At 36.0% G+C, this 12492-nt stretch overlaps 1 protein-coding gene across 5 annotated transcripts in view; it reads left to right on the top strand.

The window, feature by feature from the left end:
• Positions 1 to 12492, top strand: part of erc2 (ELKS/RAB6-interacting/CAST family member 2) — a 71103-nt gene that overhangs the window by 35489 nt on the left and 23122 nt on the right. For all 5 annotated transcript variants that reach the window (XM_049471526.1, XM_049471525.1, XM_049471528.1 and 2 more), the window contains 4 exons: positions 1040 to 1114; positions 4418 to 4573; positions 10264 to 10431; positions 11682 to 11849. In XM_049471526.1, coding sequence (XP_049327483.1) covers positions 1040 to 1114; positions 4418 to 4573; positions 10264 to 10431; positions 11682 to 11849 — 567 coding nt within the window. The remainder of the gene's footprint in view (positions 1 to 1039; positions 1115 to 4417; positions 4574 to 10263; positions 10432 to 11681; positions 11850 to 12492) is intronic.

Genomic DNA, 12492 nt, shown 5'->3' with positions numbered 1-12492 from the left:
TTTACTTTGACTTCCACTGATTTAAAAAAAATTAAGTTATTTTTATTTTGTAGAGATCAACATTTTTTTGTTGCAGTTATAAAGTACCATTGTTATATATCTACAAAACAAAAAACTCCAAAGTCATTTTGTGTAAAAAATATAATAAAAATAACTATTATTATATAAATATTATATATATATATATATATATATATATATATATATATATATATATATATATATATATATATACGCTTTCACAGAATATGCATATCATTTTATGGTGATTTTCCAGAAAAAAAAACATTTACAGGGAAAATACTGCTGAATTTATTGGGCGAAAGATCACATTGTAAAAAAACACATTACAGGGAATAAAATGCTGATTTTGTCACATGTTGCAGTATTGCAATATATGCCATTTCCACAATATCTGGATTAATTATTAACTATTGCTAACATTTTAAAAATAGACACAAATACAGCTCTGGACAAATATAAGAGAACACTTAGAAATAATGAGTTTCTTTGATTTTACCAAATTGAAAACCTCTGGAATAGCTATCAAACCAAGCTGAACTGCTTTTCTTTTGCACCAGGAGTAAAAGCATAAGATTATCCAAAAGCAGTGTGTAAGACTGGTGGAGGAGAACATGATGCCAAGATGCATAAAAACTGTAATTAAGCTAAATTGAGTTATTCCACCAAATACTGATTTCTAAACTATTAAAACTTTATGAATATGAACTTGTTTTCTTTGCATTATTTATTTGAGGTCTGAAAGATCTGCCTCTTTTTTGTTATTTCGGCAAATAAATGCTCTAAATGACAATATTTTTATTTGGAATTTGGGAGAAATGTTGTCTGTAGTTTATAGAATAAAACAACAATGTTCATTTTACTCAAACATAAACCTATAAATAGCAAAATCAGAGTCACTGATTCAGAAACTGAAGTGATCTCTTAATTTTTTTCATTTAAAAAAATAAAAATGTAAGAATGTAAACACTTATTGAGTAGTGACACTTGTGTGATTCACACCATCATTATCTTTCAGGAGCTTCACAGAAGAAACCAGCTCCATCAGGACCCCAGCAAGACTAAAGCCCTGCAGACCATCATAGAGATGAAGGTAAAGAGGGTTTATTCATCACAGCTGCAGAATACAGATTACACTACATTATTACATCATCACAATAATTTAATAAAACATATGATCTAAGTTTAAAATCTAAACTTCAGACAGAAACTGAGGAAAAGCTGTGATAATAATGATGAAAAAACGAAGGAGCAGGAGAACAGAAGGCCTCTCCCCACCGGCAGCAGCTCTTACACACACAGCTAAAAATAACACATGACCTCATGCTGCTCACCCCCCCCTCCCTCCCATACACACACACACACCCCACAGGACCGTCCTGATTGGACACCCCCAGAGTATTACCCACAAACCTCCTCTGAACCCATGTGATCTGCAGTCCTAACTGCACACAGCATCTCAGCATCACAGCTTCACTCACTCCTCACTGCACTCCACTCACTGCAGCCTGTCCACATGACTTACACACTGACTCCTCGGCCAATCAGCATTCAGCGTCTCCTCCCAGCTCCCACAATGCACCATATCCCCACATCCTGTAGCTATTACTACCGCCGTCTATTCAGCTCCAGTTCCCATAGCGCCCTCTCGCTCGCTCTCGCGGCACTGGGGCGAACGAACGTGGAGTCTGGATGCGGTTGCCATGGGAACAGCAGGGGGCTGTTTACAACGGTAAAAACCACTAATGCAGGAGAGAGAGATTGAGAGAGAGATGGAGAGAGAGAGAGAAATGGAGAGAGAGAGATGGAGAGAGAGTGAGTGATGGAGAGAGAGAGAGAGAATGCGAGAGGAATGGAGGGCAGTGGCTGGTCTTTTGGATAAAGGGTACAGTTCTGCAGTTTCTGGCTCTTTAAACAGGGATGCACAGTGATGTCAGTGATGTTTTATCAGTACTGTATTGGGATGGTATTGGTACTCTATTAGTACAGATTATTAAATTATTAAAATTATTTTGGCAGTGAATCAGTACTCTGCTGATAGTGTTTTGGTACTGTATAGGTATTGTATTGGGATAGTACTGGTATCTATTTATTAATGTATTAGTACTGTATTGGTATCATATGGATACTGAATTGAGATTGTATCTCTACTGTTTTGATGCTGTATTGGTATTGTAATGGGATTGTTTTGGTACTATATAGTTGTTGTGTCAGATATGTATCTGTGCTGATTGTGTTTTTTACTATATTGGTATTGTGTCAGAGTTGTATTTGTTTTGTATTTGTATTGTATCAGTATAGTATCAGTGTTGTAGATCCTGGTGTAGATCATTTTATTTTTAGACTTGTTCAATATTTGAAGCTAATATTTAATAATGTGTTTATGTGATACTGGGCTGCTGCACTTACATTATTTATAGCATTTGCATTTAAAATATATGAATAACTTTTTTATACTATATTAATCATATTAATACCAGAGGGTTTAGTCCTAGCTTTAGATATAATTCTTTCTAAGCTTTAAATATGTTTATTTATGTTAATGCATCTTTGCAAAAGTTTGGGTGTCTGTTTATTGCATGGATTAGTTTTTACTAAATTTGCTGTTGAAACATTATGCTGTCCAGTTAATAGAGAACTCTGGTGCAAAATGGACTTTCGCTGTAAAAAACATGATAAAAAGTGCTTATCTTTGCCTAAGTCATTATCAGTACAGTAATTGCGGCGCTCAGAGCTGAAGCTAGAATTATGGGATGTAAACAGTGTTTTGTAATAAGCTTCTTGTGTACTTTTTAAGTTATTAATGCCTCAATTTAAATGTCAGAGCTCTCTGGATTCCAGCAAGGTGGTGTGGAGCTACTTTGAGCTGGATAACGGTGGAAAAAGTGATTTATCAGGGTAAATTATGCCCCTTATCACCCAGTCTGAAGGGTGTTTGGAAAAACTGTTGAAATTTCTGGATCTCTGAACGCTGTAGGAGGGCGGAGGTGTGCTATTCATCAAATGTAAGAACGTTTTATCATGTTTTACTACAACAAAAGTCCAATTTTACACCAGAGTTCTCCTTTAAGAGAGCTGAAAAATCTGAAACTCATTGAAGGCAGTCTGAGACACTTGGTCTGCAAACTAGTAGGTAGGTAGTAGGTGAGACACATTTAGATGTTTGGCAGCTACAGGCAGCTGAGGAAAGAGGGGGAGGTTGCATTTCCCTTTTCCTTTTTTTTTGTTAAATAGAAACTTTACTGATAATTAAAATTCATTAAATACATATAAAAAAGCAATATATGATAGTATATAAACATGAACATAAATCACACAATAATTTAAAAAATCAGCACTGAGAAAAAACTAAATATACTTACTTCTTACTTCTAAAATTGTAAAAAGTCCCATGCATTTCTTTTATTATTTTGACAGTCCAATGTCCTTCTTCTTTTTAGTTCTGAAATAATCTGTTTAAACTGAAATTAGCCAACGTATGTCTCTTAATTTTTCAAAGAGGTTTTAACTAAAATGTTCTTAAGAACTATATCACTATTATTAATATTTAAGTCTTGATATTCAATTTTATTACCATATATTTTATCTATAATATCATATATATATTTTTTTTTACTAGTGTCCGATATCCAATTAATATTTAAAGATTTATGTTTATTTATGAAATCAGAATACAATATATTAAAATATGGGTTTCCCTTTTCCATGCAGTACAGCAGGTTGTGTGTGTTTGTGTGTGTGTGTGTGTGTGTGTGCTTGGCCTGTGGGATGGGCCTGGTTGCCAGCTTTTGATAAAGATCCTGGGTCAGGAAGTGAACATGGTGAGAGAGAGAGAGAGGAGAGAGAGAGAGAGAGAGAGAGAGAGAGAGAGAGAGAGAGAGAGAGAAGGTTCTCTGTTGGTCTGGGAGATGGACCGTGGCTAATCTTAAAGACGTTGTATTATTTATTTAAAAAGCTAAGAAGCTAACCCTGCACTCACGCTTTTGCAGACTACAAGCAAAGAAGAAAAGCCCATACACACACCCATACACTCTCTCTCTCTCTCTCTCTCTCTCTCTCCATCCATCTCTCTGTACCCCTCTCTCTCTGATCTCTCCGTACTGCACTGTAGCTGCTGGCGGACTGGATGTGTGTTCACTTCTACCAAATGGTGATTAGATGCTAATCCATTAGCATGAGAGGAGGAGGATTCTGCTGCAACACTGCAGTTTCCCTTTCTCCTGCACTACACCCACTGCTGTCCTCTCTCTCTCTCTCTCCATCTCTCTCTTTATCTATCTCTCTATCTGTCTCTCACTGGAGTTCTAGCTCAGATCTGCTCTGATATGGTTGAATCTCGTAGCTCAGCAGGATGGAGCTCAGCCAGGCTAATTTCTTCTCCAAACTCTTCATCCAGGACACCAAGATCGCCTCCCTGGAGAGGAACATCCGTGACCTGGAGGACGAGATCCAGATGCTGAAGGCCAACGGCCTGTTGACCACCGAAGACCGAGAGGAGGAGATCAAACAGATGGAGGTGTACAAGAACCACTCCAAGTTCATGAAGAGCAAGGTGGGCTTCCTTTACGCTATTCTATCACCAGGGGTTGAGTAGAGGTGAAGAACTTCTGTAGAAGATAAATAATTGTGTTTTTATTTACTACAACAGTAAAAATATACTTTAAAAATGTTTAAACCTTGAAGAGAAGAATTTACAAGACTGTAATTGTAACACTATAGTACAGTTAAATGGTTAATTGAGTTATATTGTAATGCAGTACCTATACTTTCACTATAGTACAGTTTATACTCTGTTAATTGAGTTATATTGTAATGCAGTACCTATACTTTCACTACAGTACAGTTTTTGTTCTTTTTATTGAGTTAGATTGAACCGTCACTACAGTAGGGTTCTTGCTCTTTTAATTGAGTTTGACGGATATGCTATATCCATAATGTAGCTACAGCACTGTTTCTGTTATTCTAATTGAGTTAGACTTTGATACAAAACCTTCGCTACAGTACAGTGCTTGCTCTTTTAAATTAGATACACAGTAGAGAGTAGAGACACAGTATCCATAATTTATCTACAGTACAGTTTATGTTCTTTTACCTGAGTTAGATAGTTAGTAAAATGTCCTTCCTTTCAGTTGAGTTAAATATTGATACAGAACCTTCGCTACAGTACAGTGCTTGCTCTTTTAAATTAGATACACAGTAGAGAGTAGAGACACAGTATCCATAATTTATCTACAGTACAGTTTATGTTCTTTTACCTGAGTTAGATAGTTAGTAAAATGTCCTTCCTTTCAGTTGAGTTAAATATTGATACAGAACCTTCAATACAGTAGAGTTCTTGCTCTTTTATTGAGTTAGATTGAGATACAGTATCAAAACTTTTTATCTACAGTACAGTTTTATGTTCTTTTAATTGAGTTAGATTATGATGCAGATCCTATATTTCAACTTTAGTACAGTTTCTCTGCTTATTTATTAAGTAAGACTAAGATACAATATCCATAATTTACCTAAAATACAGTTTCTGTTGTTTTAATTGAGTTAGATTGTGATACAGAACCTTAACCACAGTACAGTTATTGCTCTTTTAATTGAGTTAGACTGAGATAAAGTATCTAAACTTTAGCTACAGCACAGTTTCTGTCATTTTAATTGAGTTAGATTATGATGCCGTTCCCAAATTTTTATTTTGGCACAGTTTCTCTGCCTGTTTATTTGAGTTAACTTGTGATACAGTACAGTTTCTGTTCTTTTAATTGAGTTAGACTGAGATACAGTATCCAAACTTTAGCTACAGTACAGTTTTAAGTTCTTTTAATTGAGTTAGATTATGATGCAACTTCCATATTTTCACCTTAGTATTGTTTCTCCGCGTATTTAATTGAGTTAGACTGAGATACAGTATGTATACATTAACCACAGTACAGTTTTTGTTCTTTTATTGAGTTAGATTATGATGCTGTTCCCATGTTTTCACTTTAGTACAGTTTCTCTGCCTATTTAATTGAGTTAGACTGAGATACAGTATCCGTAATTTAGCTACAGTACAGTTTCTGTTTTCTTGATTGAGTTTTTTGAAATTTTTATTTTGATACAGTTTCTCTGCCTGTTTATTTGAGTTAGATTGTGATACAGTACAGTTTCTGTTCTTTTAATTGAGTTAGACTGAGATACAGTATCCAAACTTTAGCTACAGTACAGTTTCTGTTCTTTTAATTGAGTTAGATTATGATGCAGTTCTCATATTTTCACCTTAGTATAGTTTCTCTGCCTATTTAATTGAGTTAGATTGTGAAGCTACAGTACATATCTCCTTTTGATTGAGTTAGACTGAGATACAGGGCTACAGGTTAGTTAGTTTGTAAATATCACCATCACTATCTTTACAACCTGCTCTTCAGCCCACGTTTATAGAGAACAGTGAGTCATACAGGATCAGAAATCCCATAATAAACACCTCCACACAGGCTGAGGAGAGTGTGTGATGGTGTGTGATGATTTAGGCAGCCGTTAGCACCATGCTAATTGTTGGGTATTAGCTTCTTGTTAGCTACATTAGCCTCTTAGCTTCAGTTTTAAAGTAATGAAGCATTAATATTGTACTTTGTGCTCAGTATGTCAGTGGTTTTGTGGAGGCTAATGCTAACGTTGGGAAAGCAGATATCTAGCCAGGGGCTGTGGTTTATAAGTGGCTGGCTGTGGTTTTAGCTTCCTGTGCTTTTAATTTCTTAAACTTCTTAATTTCTTAAGTGTTTTTTTTTGTTTTCTTTCTCACTGGTTTAAGTTATGAAAATCTTTGCTCTGTATAATAAGTATATAGTAAGACCTTGTTCATACCTGGCATTAAAATGTGGAAATCTGAATCTGAAATTACAAATTAGCATCTAAACGTATAGCTGTCACACCTTAGCCTGTTTCTGTCCTGCACTGAAAAAAATGATGAGTTAAATTTACTTAAAAAGAGTTTCGGAACTTTCTGCATTTGCTTTTTTTAAGTAAATTTAATTTCAGATAAATTTAAGTGACTTTAACTCCGTTTCAAGACTTAAACTTTACACAGAGTAAATGAGTGAACTGAACTTAAAATTTGTTTAGTTTTATTTGCTTAATATAAGCGTAAATGTCTTAATTTACATATATTTTGTCTAGTTTTTGCCAGTGGATTTTTTGCAGTGTAGATACTGATTTTACTTTGTGTTTTCCATCAATCAGCATTAAACCTGTCATATTAATATATTTACTATAGTTAATTTACTATAAATTAAATGCCAATGTTGCAATAAATGACTAATCAAATAACAGATTACAGTTGACTTTTTAAGGCTTTTACAACCTGATCAATAATAATGAATAATCTCATTTATAAACCATTTATAAACGCTTTATAAAGGCAGACTTAAAAAGTGTTGCATTTAATTTCAGGACCCAATGTCTCAAATTCAAAAGTGAACAGGGCCTAAAAATGTCACAGAGAGGGTTCAGCTGTTACACTAAAAATAGTGCAGTGTTAAGTTTCCTTCGTTTGAGAAAATCCACATGAATAAATCATATCACTCACGCATTACATCATATACTGTATTACGTAACGTTATATATTTTATTCATTTAGAAATGATGCACACGTTTGAGTGAAGTAAATGTAAGATATTTTAGTGTTTGATCAGCAGGTCGTATCTGCTGCTCTCTCTGTCTCTCTCTCTCTCTGTCCCACTGAGCCTCCGCCTGTCTGTCCTTCTGTCCACACGTCTCATTTCTTTTCATCTAAATCTGAAGAGCTGTGTTAAGATCCCAGCAACAGAGTGTATACAGCTCTGGAAATAAATAATAGACCACTTAAAAAGTATTAGTTTCTTTGATTTTACCAAATTGAAAACCTCTGGAATAAAATCTAGAGGAAGATGGATGATCACAAGCCATCAAACCACCAAACTGAACTGCTTGATTTTTTGCACCAGGAGTAAAGCAGCATAACAATATCCAAAAGCAGTGTGGAAGACTGGTGGAGGAGAACTCAGAGCGACTCAGTTCTGATACATCAGCTCACAGACGCAGCCTTGTGCTGATCTACATCACCCTAGGAGTGATGAGGGTAAAGAGAGTGCCATGTACTGTACCCACCCAGAGAGAACAAGGCCAATTGTGCTCTCTCAGGGCTTCGGGAGCTAATGGCAAGCTGCATGAGTGGGATTCGAACCAGCAATCTCCCGATCATAGTGACAGCACTGGATTCACAACAATTTTGTTGCTGCCTAATGAAAAACACATACCTCCAAAACAGCAACTTTACAGGAGAGAGAAAAAACCTTCTTAATTTTTGATGGAAGTCAATGTAAAAAGGGTTTATTTCAGTTCATTTTGGAGTATTTCTATTGGTCAGTTCTTTAAGAAGTTCTGAAACAGTGTAAGGGAAAGATTATTTGTTCAAGTAAAAATATGTAGTTAACTTATAATGGACAAATGTCAGTCCTGACGCTGTCAATCTGCCTACTCACTGATCACGTGACATGACAGTGTTCCCTCTCTCCGAGCTTCTGATTGTTCCCACCTGTTTTCCCTAGTATACAAACCCCTCTGTTTGCTTTCTACATTGCAGAGTATTGAATCTAGTTTTCTAGCTCTTCTTTGACACTTTTTTTGTATTTTTTATGCTTTTTTGTTATTGCCTTGCCCAGTTTATTGTTTGTTATTTGTCAACCTATTTTTGTATTTTTTTGACTCTTCCTTTGTATTTATCTTTTGCTTTATTGGATTTTTCTGACCCTGGCTTGCTTCACTACTCTCCCTGGTATGTTGTTTATTCTCCCTGCCCTATTGATATTGACCATGCCTGTCCCTCATAACACTTGTAAGAAGAAAAAAAAAACTTTGTGTAAAGTATCTGTGTGTGTCTACCTCGCGTCTAGCCCTGTGTGACAACAAATATTTATATTCCAAGCTGTTGAGGGGTCGTGACTGAACTCTGTAATGGGCGTGTCCTCCAATCCCAGCTCACCATCAGTGTGTAGTCTTACCTACCAGGGCTTCCTTCCATTGGGTGTTTCATTATATTTTACATAGTGGTTGTTTGCCTAGCTAATATTTTGTTGGCTATAAGAGCAAGTTACCTAATCTTCTGCACTGTAAAGTGTGATAAAGTGCTGTTGATGCACTAAAAACTGCAGGGTTTTAAAATATTACATTGTTTTTTAATAATATTAGTTTAATAAAACAATTTTGTTTGCATTAATTGTTAACACTGTGAATGAGTTTATGTTGAAATTAACTCCAGCAGCTGAGAGCTGTATTTTACTCTAGATAGGATGAGTATTTTAAGTCCAACAACAGTCAGATTTAACTCCTGAACAGAGTTATAAGGCCAGAAAACTCCCAGAAAAGTCATAGAGTGTATTCTATGGTCACACACACATATATATATATATATATATATATATATATATATATATATATATATATACACTTAAAATGAGTTGATATTAACTCTCAGGGAGTTTTTGCTGTGTAGAGGAGAACAGAGGATACTGTGCTGGAACACAGCGGTAAAAACAAAGGATCTGATCAGGTCTGGCCTTAAAATACCATTAAAATATGCCTGAATCAACCCTAATTCCAGTTCAATCCACTGGATTGTCTGGATTGGCACATCCCCAGTGGCAGCGCTAGTGTGTGGTGTATCCCCACTGCTTCTTGTGTGTTTACATCTAGCGCCAGCTCGTTTTGGAGTCATCGGGGAGTTTGTTACTACAGTTTTAGCGTGGTGCTCATCAATCATACATAACAGTTCTGCATAATGAATGGAGAGACGGAGGCATGGAGAGATGGAGGGGGGTGATGCATGTTTAATGAGAGCAGCTCACTCATTTTAATGGACAGCAACGAAACTTCCTTTTTGTTCTGCAATTTGTCTGCTTTAAATTGTGGTTTTGCCCGGAGATAAAAAAAAATCTAGAGTGGATTGATAAACAATCTGGAGAGACTGAAGCTTCAGAGCTGTTACTGTATGTAGCATTATAGTGCTGTTTTAATAGAACCATAGATATTGAATCATATATACTCAGAATACACACCAAGAAGGAGTGTTAGTGTACTCCGTATCACTACTAGGGGAGGCTGACTGTTGTATGCAATGGCTCCCCAGTAAGGGCAGTGTGAATATTTTACTGTAATTTAATAATTTAATCATATATATATATATATATATATATATATATATATATATATATATATATATATCCCTCACTCACACAGATTGACCAGTTGAAGCAGGAGTTGTCTAAGAAGGAGTCGGAGTTGTTGGCCCTTCAGACGAAGCTGGAAACTCTGAACAACCAGAACTCCGACTGTAAGCAGCACATAGAGGTGCTGAAAGAGTCCCTGACTGCCAAAGAGCAACGTTCTGCCATCCTACAGACAGAGGTAAACCCCCACCACACCCAATTCCACACACCTAATTGTTCAATTACATTCATTTATACCCATCTGTGCCTATACCTACTCATATACTATACATAGTCACCCATACCCATACCTATTTATACTCATTTTAATTAATACAATCCATATCCATACCTATATATACTGATTGAAAGGAATCTATACCCATATTTATCAATACCATCCATATTAATACCCATCTATACCCATCCTTGAGCATTTTCATCAATACCATCCATATCAATACCCATCTATACCCATCCATACCAATCTGTAGCCATACTATATAATACAATCCATATTCATTCCCTTCTATACCCATCCATTCAACTTCTTACCCATTTTCATGAACACCATCCATATCTATACCAATCCTTACACATTTTTATCAATACCATCCATATACATACCCAACTATACCCATCCATTCAACTCCTTACCCATTTTCATCAACACCATCCATATCTATACCAATCCATACCAATCCTTACCCATTTTTATCAATACAATCCATATCCATACCCATCTATACCCATCCATTCAACTCCTTACCCATTTTCATCAATACCATCCATATCTATACCAATCCATACCAATCCTTACCCATTTTTATCAATACAATCCATATCCATACCCATCTATACCCATCCATTCAACTCCTTACCCATTTTCATCAATACCATCCATATCTATACCAATCCATACCAATCCTTACCCATTTTTATCAATACAATCCATATCCATACCCATCTATACCCATCCATTCAACTCCTTACCCATTTTCATCAATACCATCCATATCCACACCAATCTATACCCATCCTTACCCATTTTCATGGATACCAACTACATCCATACCCATCTATACCCATACTCGCCCATTTTAATCAATACCATCCATTTTCATATCCGTATTTATCAATACCTTCCATATCCATACCCACCCAAACCCATACCCTATGCTTATTCATACTAATATATCATCTCTGATTTCAATATATCAGTTAGATCAGTATGCTATTATGTGATCTTTCCAGTTCTTTTATAAAATAGTTGTATTTATGATCATGTGGGGAAGGAGAGTACCACTGTTCTATTAAATGAAATGAAAGAAACCTGAGTCACCCTAAACTCCACTGTACTGAACTGTGCGGTCCAAAACATGGTGTAAAGTGAAACCATTACTCTACTCCTACTGTAAAGACTGATCACTGATCTGCGGTGTCTTGCAGGTGGACGCCCTGCGTCTGCGTCTGGAGGAGAAAGAGTCCTTCCTCAATAAGAAGAGTAAACAGCTGCAGGACCTGACGGAGGAGAAGGGGACTCTGGCCGGGGAGATCCGGGATATGAAGGACATGCTGGAGGTCAAAGAGCGCAAGATCAACGTCCTGCAGAAGAAGGTAAGTTGTGTTAATATACAGCTCAGTAAAAAAAAAATAAGAGAGCACTTAAAAATTATGAGTTTCTTCGATTTTACCTAATTAAAAAACCTCTGGAATATAATCAAGAGGAAGATGGATGATCACAAACCATCAAACCACCAAACTGAACTGCTTGAATTTTTGCACCAGGAGTAAAGCAGCATAACGTTATCCAAAAGCAGTGTGTAAGACTGGTGGAGGAGAACATGATGCCAAGATGCATGAAAATTGTGATTAAAAACTAGGGTTATTCCACCAAATATTGATTTCTGAACTCTTAAAACTTTATGAATATGAACTTGTTTTATTTGCATTATTTGAGGTAATTTGGGAGAAATGTTGTCTGTAGTTCATAGAATAAAACAATAATGTTCATTTTACTCAAACATAAACCTATAAATAGCAAAATCAGAGAAACTGATTCAGAAACTGAAGTGCTCTCTTCATTTTTACCAGAGCTGTAGTTTGTAATACAGTTCCCGCCCTAATTAACCCCTAATGAACACTTTCAGCTTAAAGTGGCATAAAGTAAAAGTAAAGCAGAATTAAAGAAGCAGAAGAGGCGTTTTAGTAAAGGGGCGTGGTCAGAGTATTATTGGGAGTACAGTGTTTTGTGGTGTGC

Source organism: Astyanax mexicanus, chromosome 24 (genome assembly GCF_023375975.1).
Source record: "Astyanax mexicanus isolate ESR-SI-001 chromosome 24, AstMex3_surface, whole genome shotgun sequence".
NCBI lineage: Eukaryota > Metazoa > Chordata > Actinopteri > Characiformes > Acestrorhamphidae > Astyanax > Astyanax mexicanus.
This window is presented reverse-complemented; position numbering and strand designations above follow the sequence as displayed.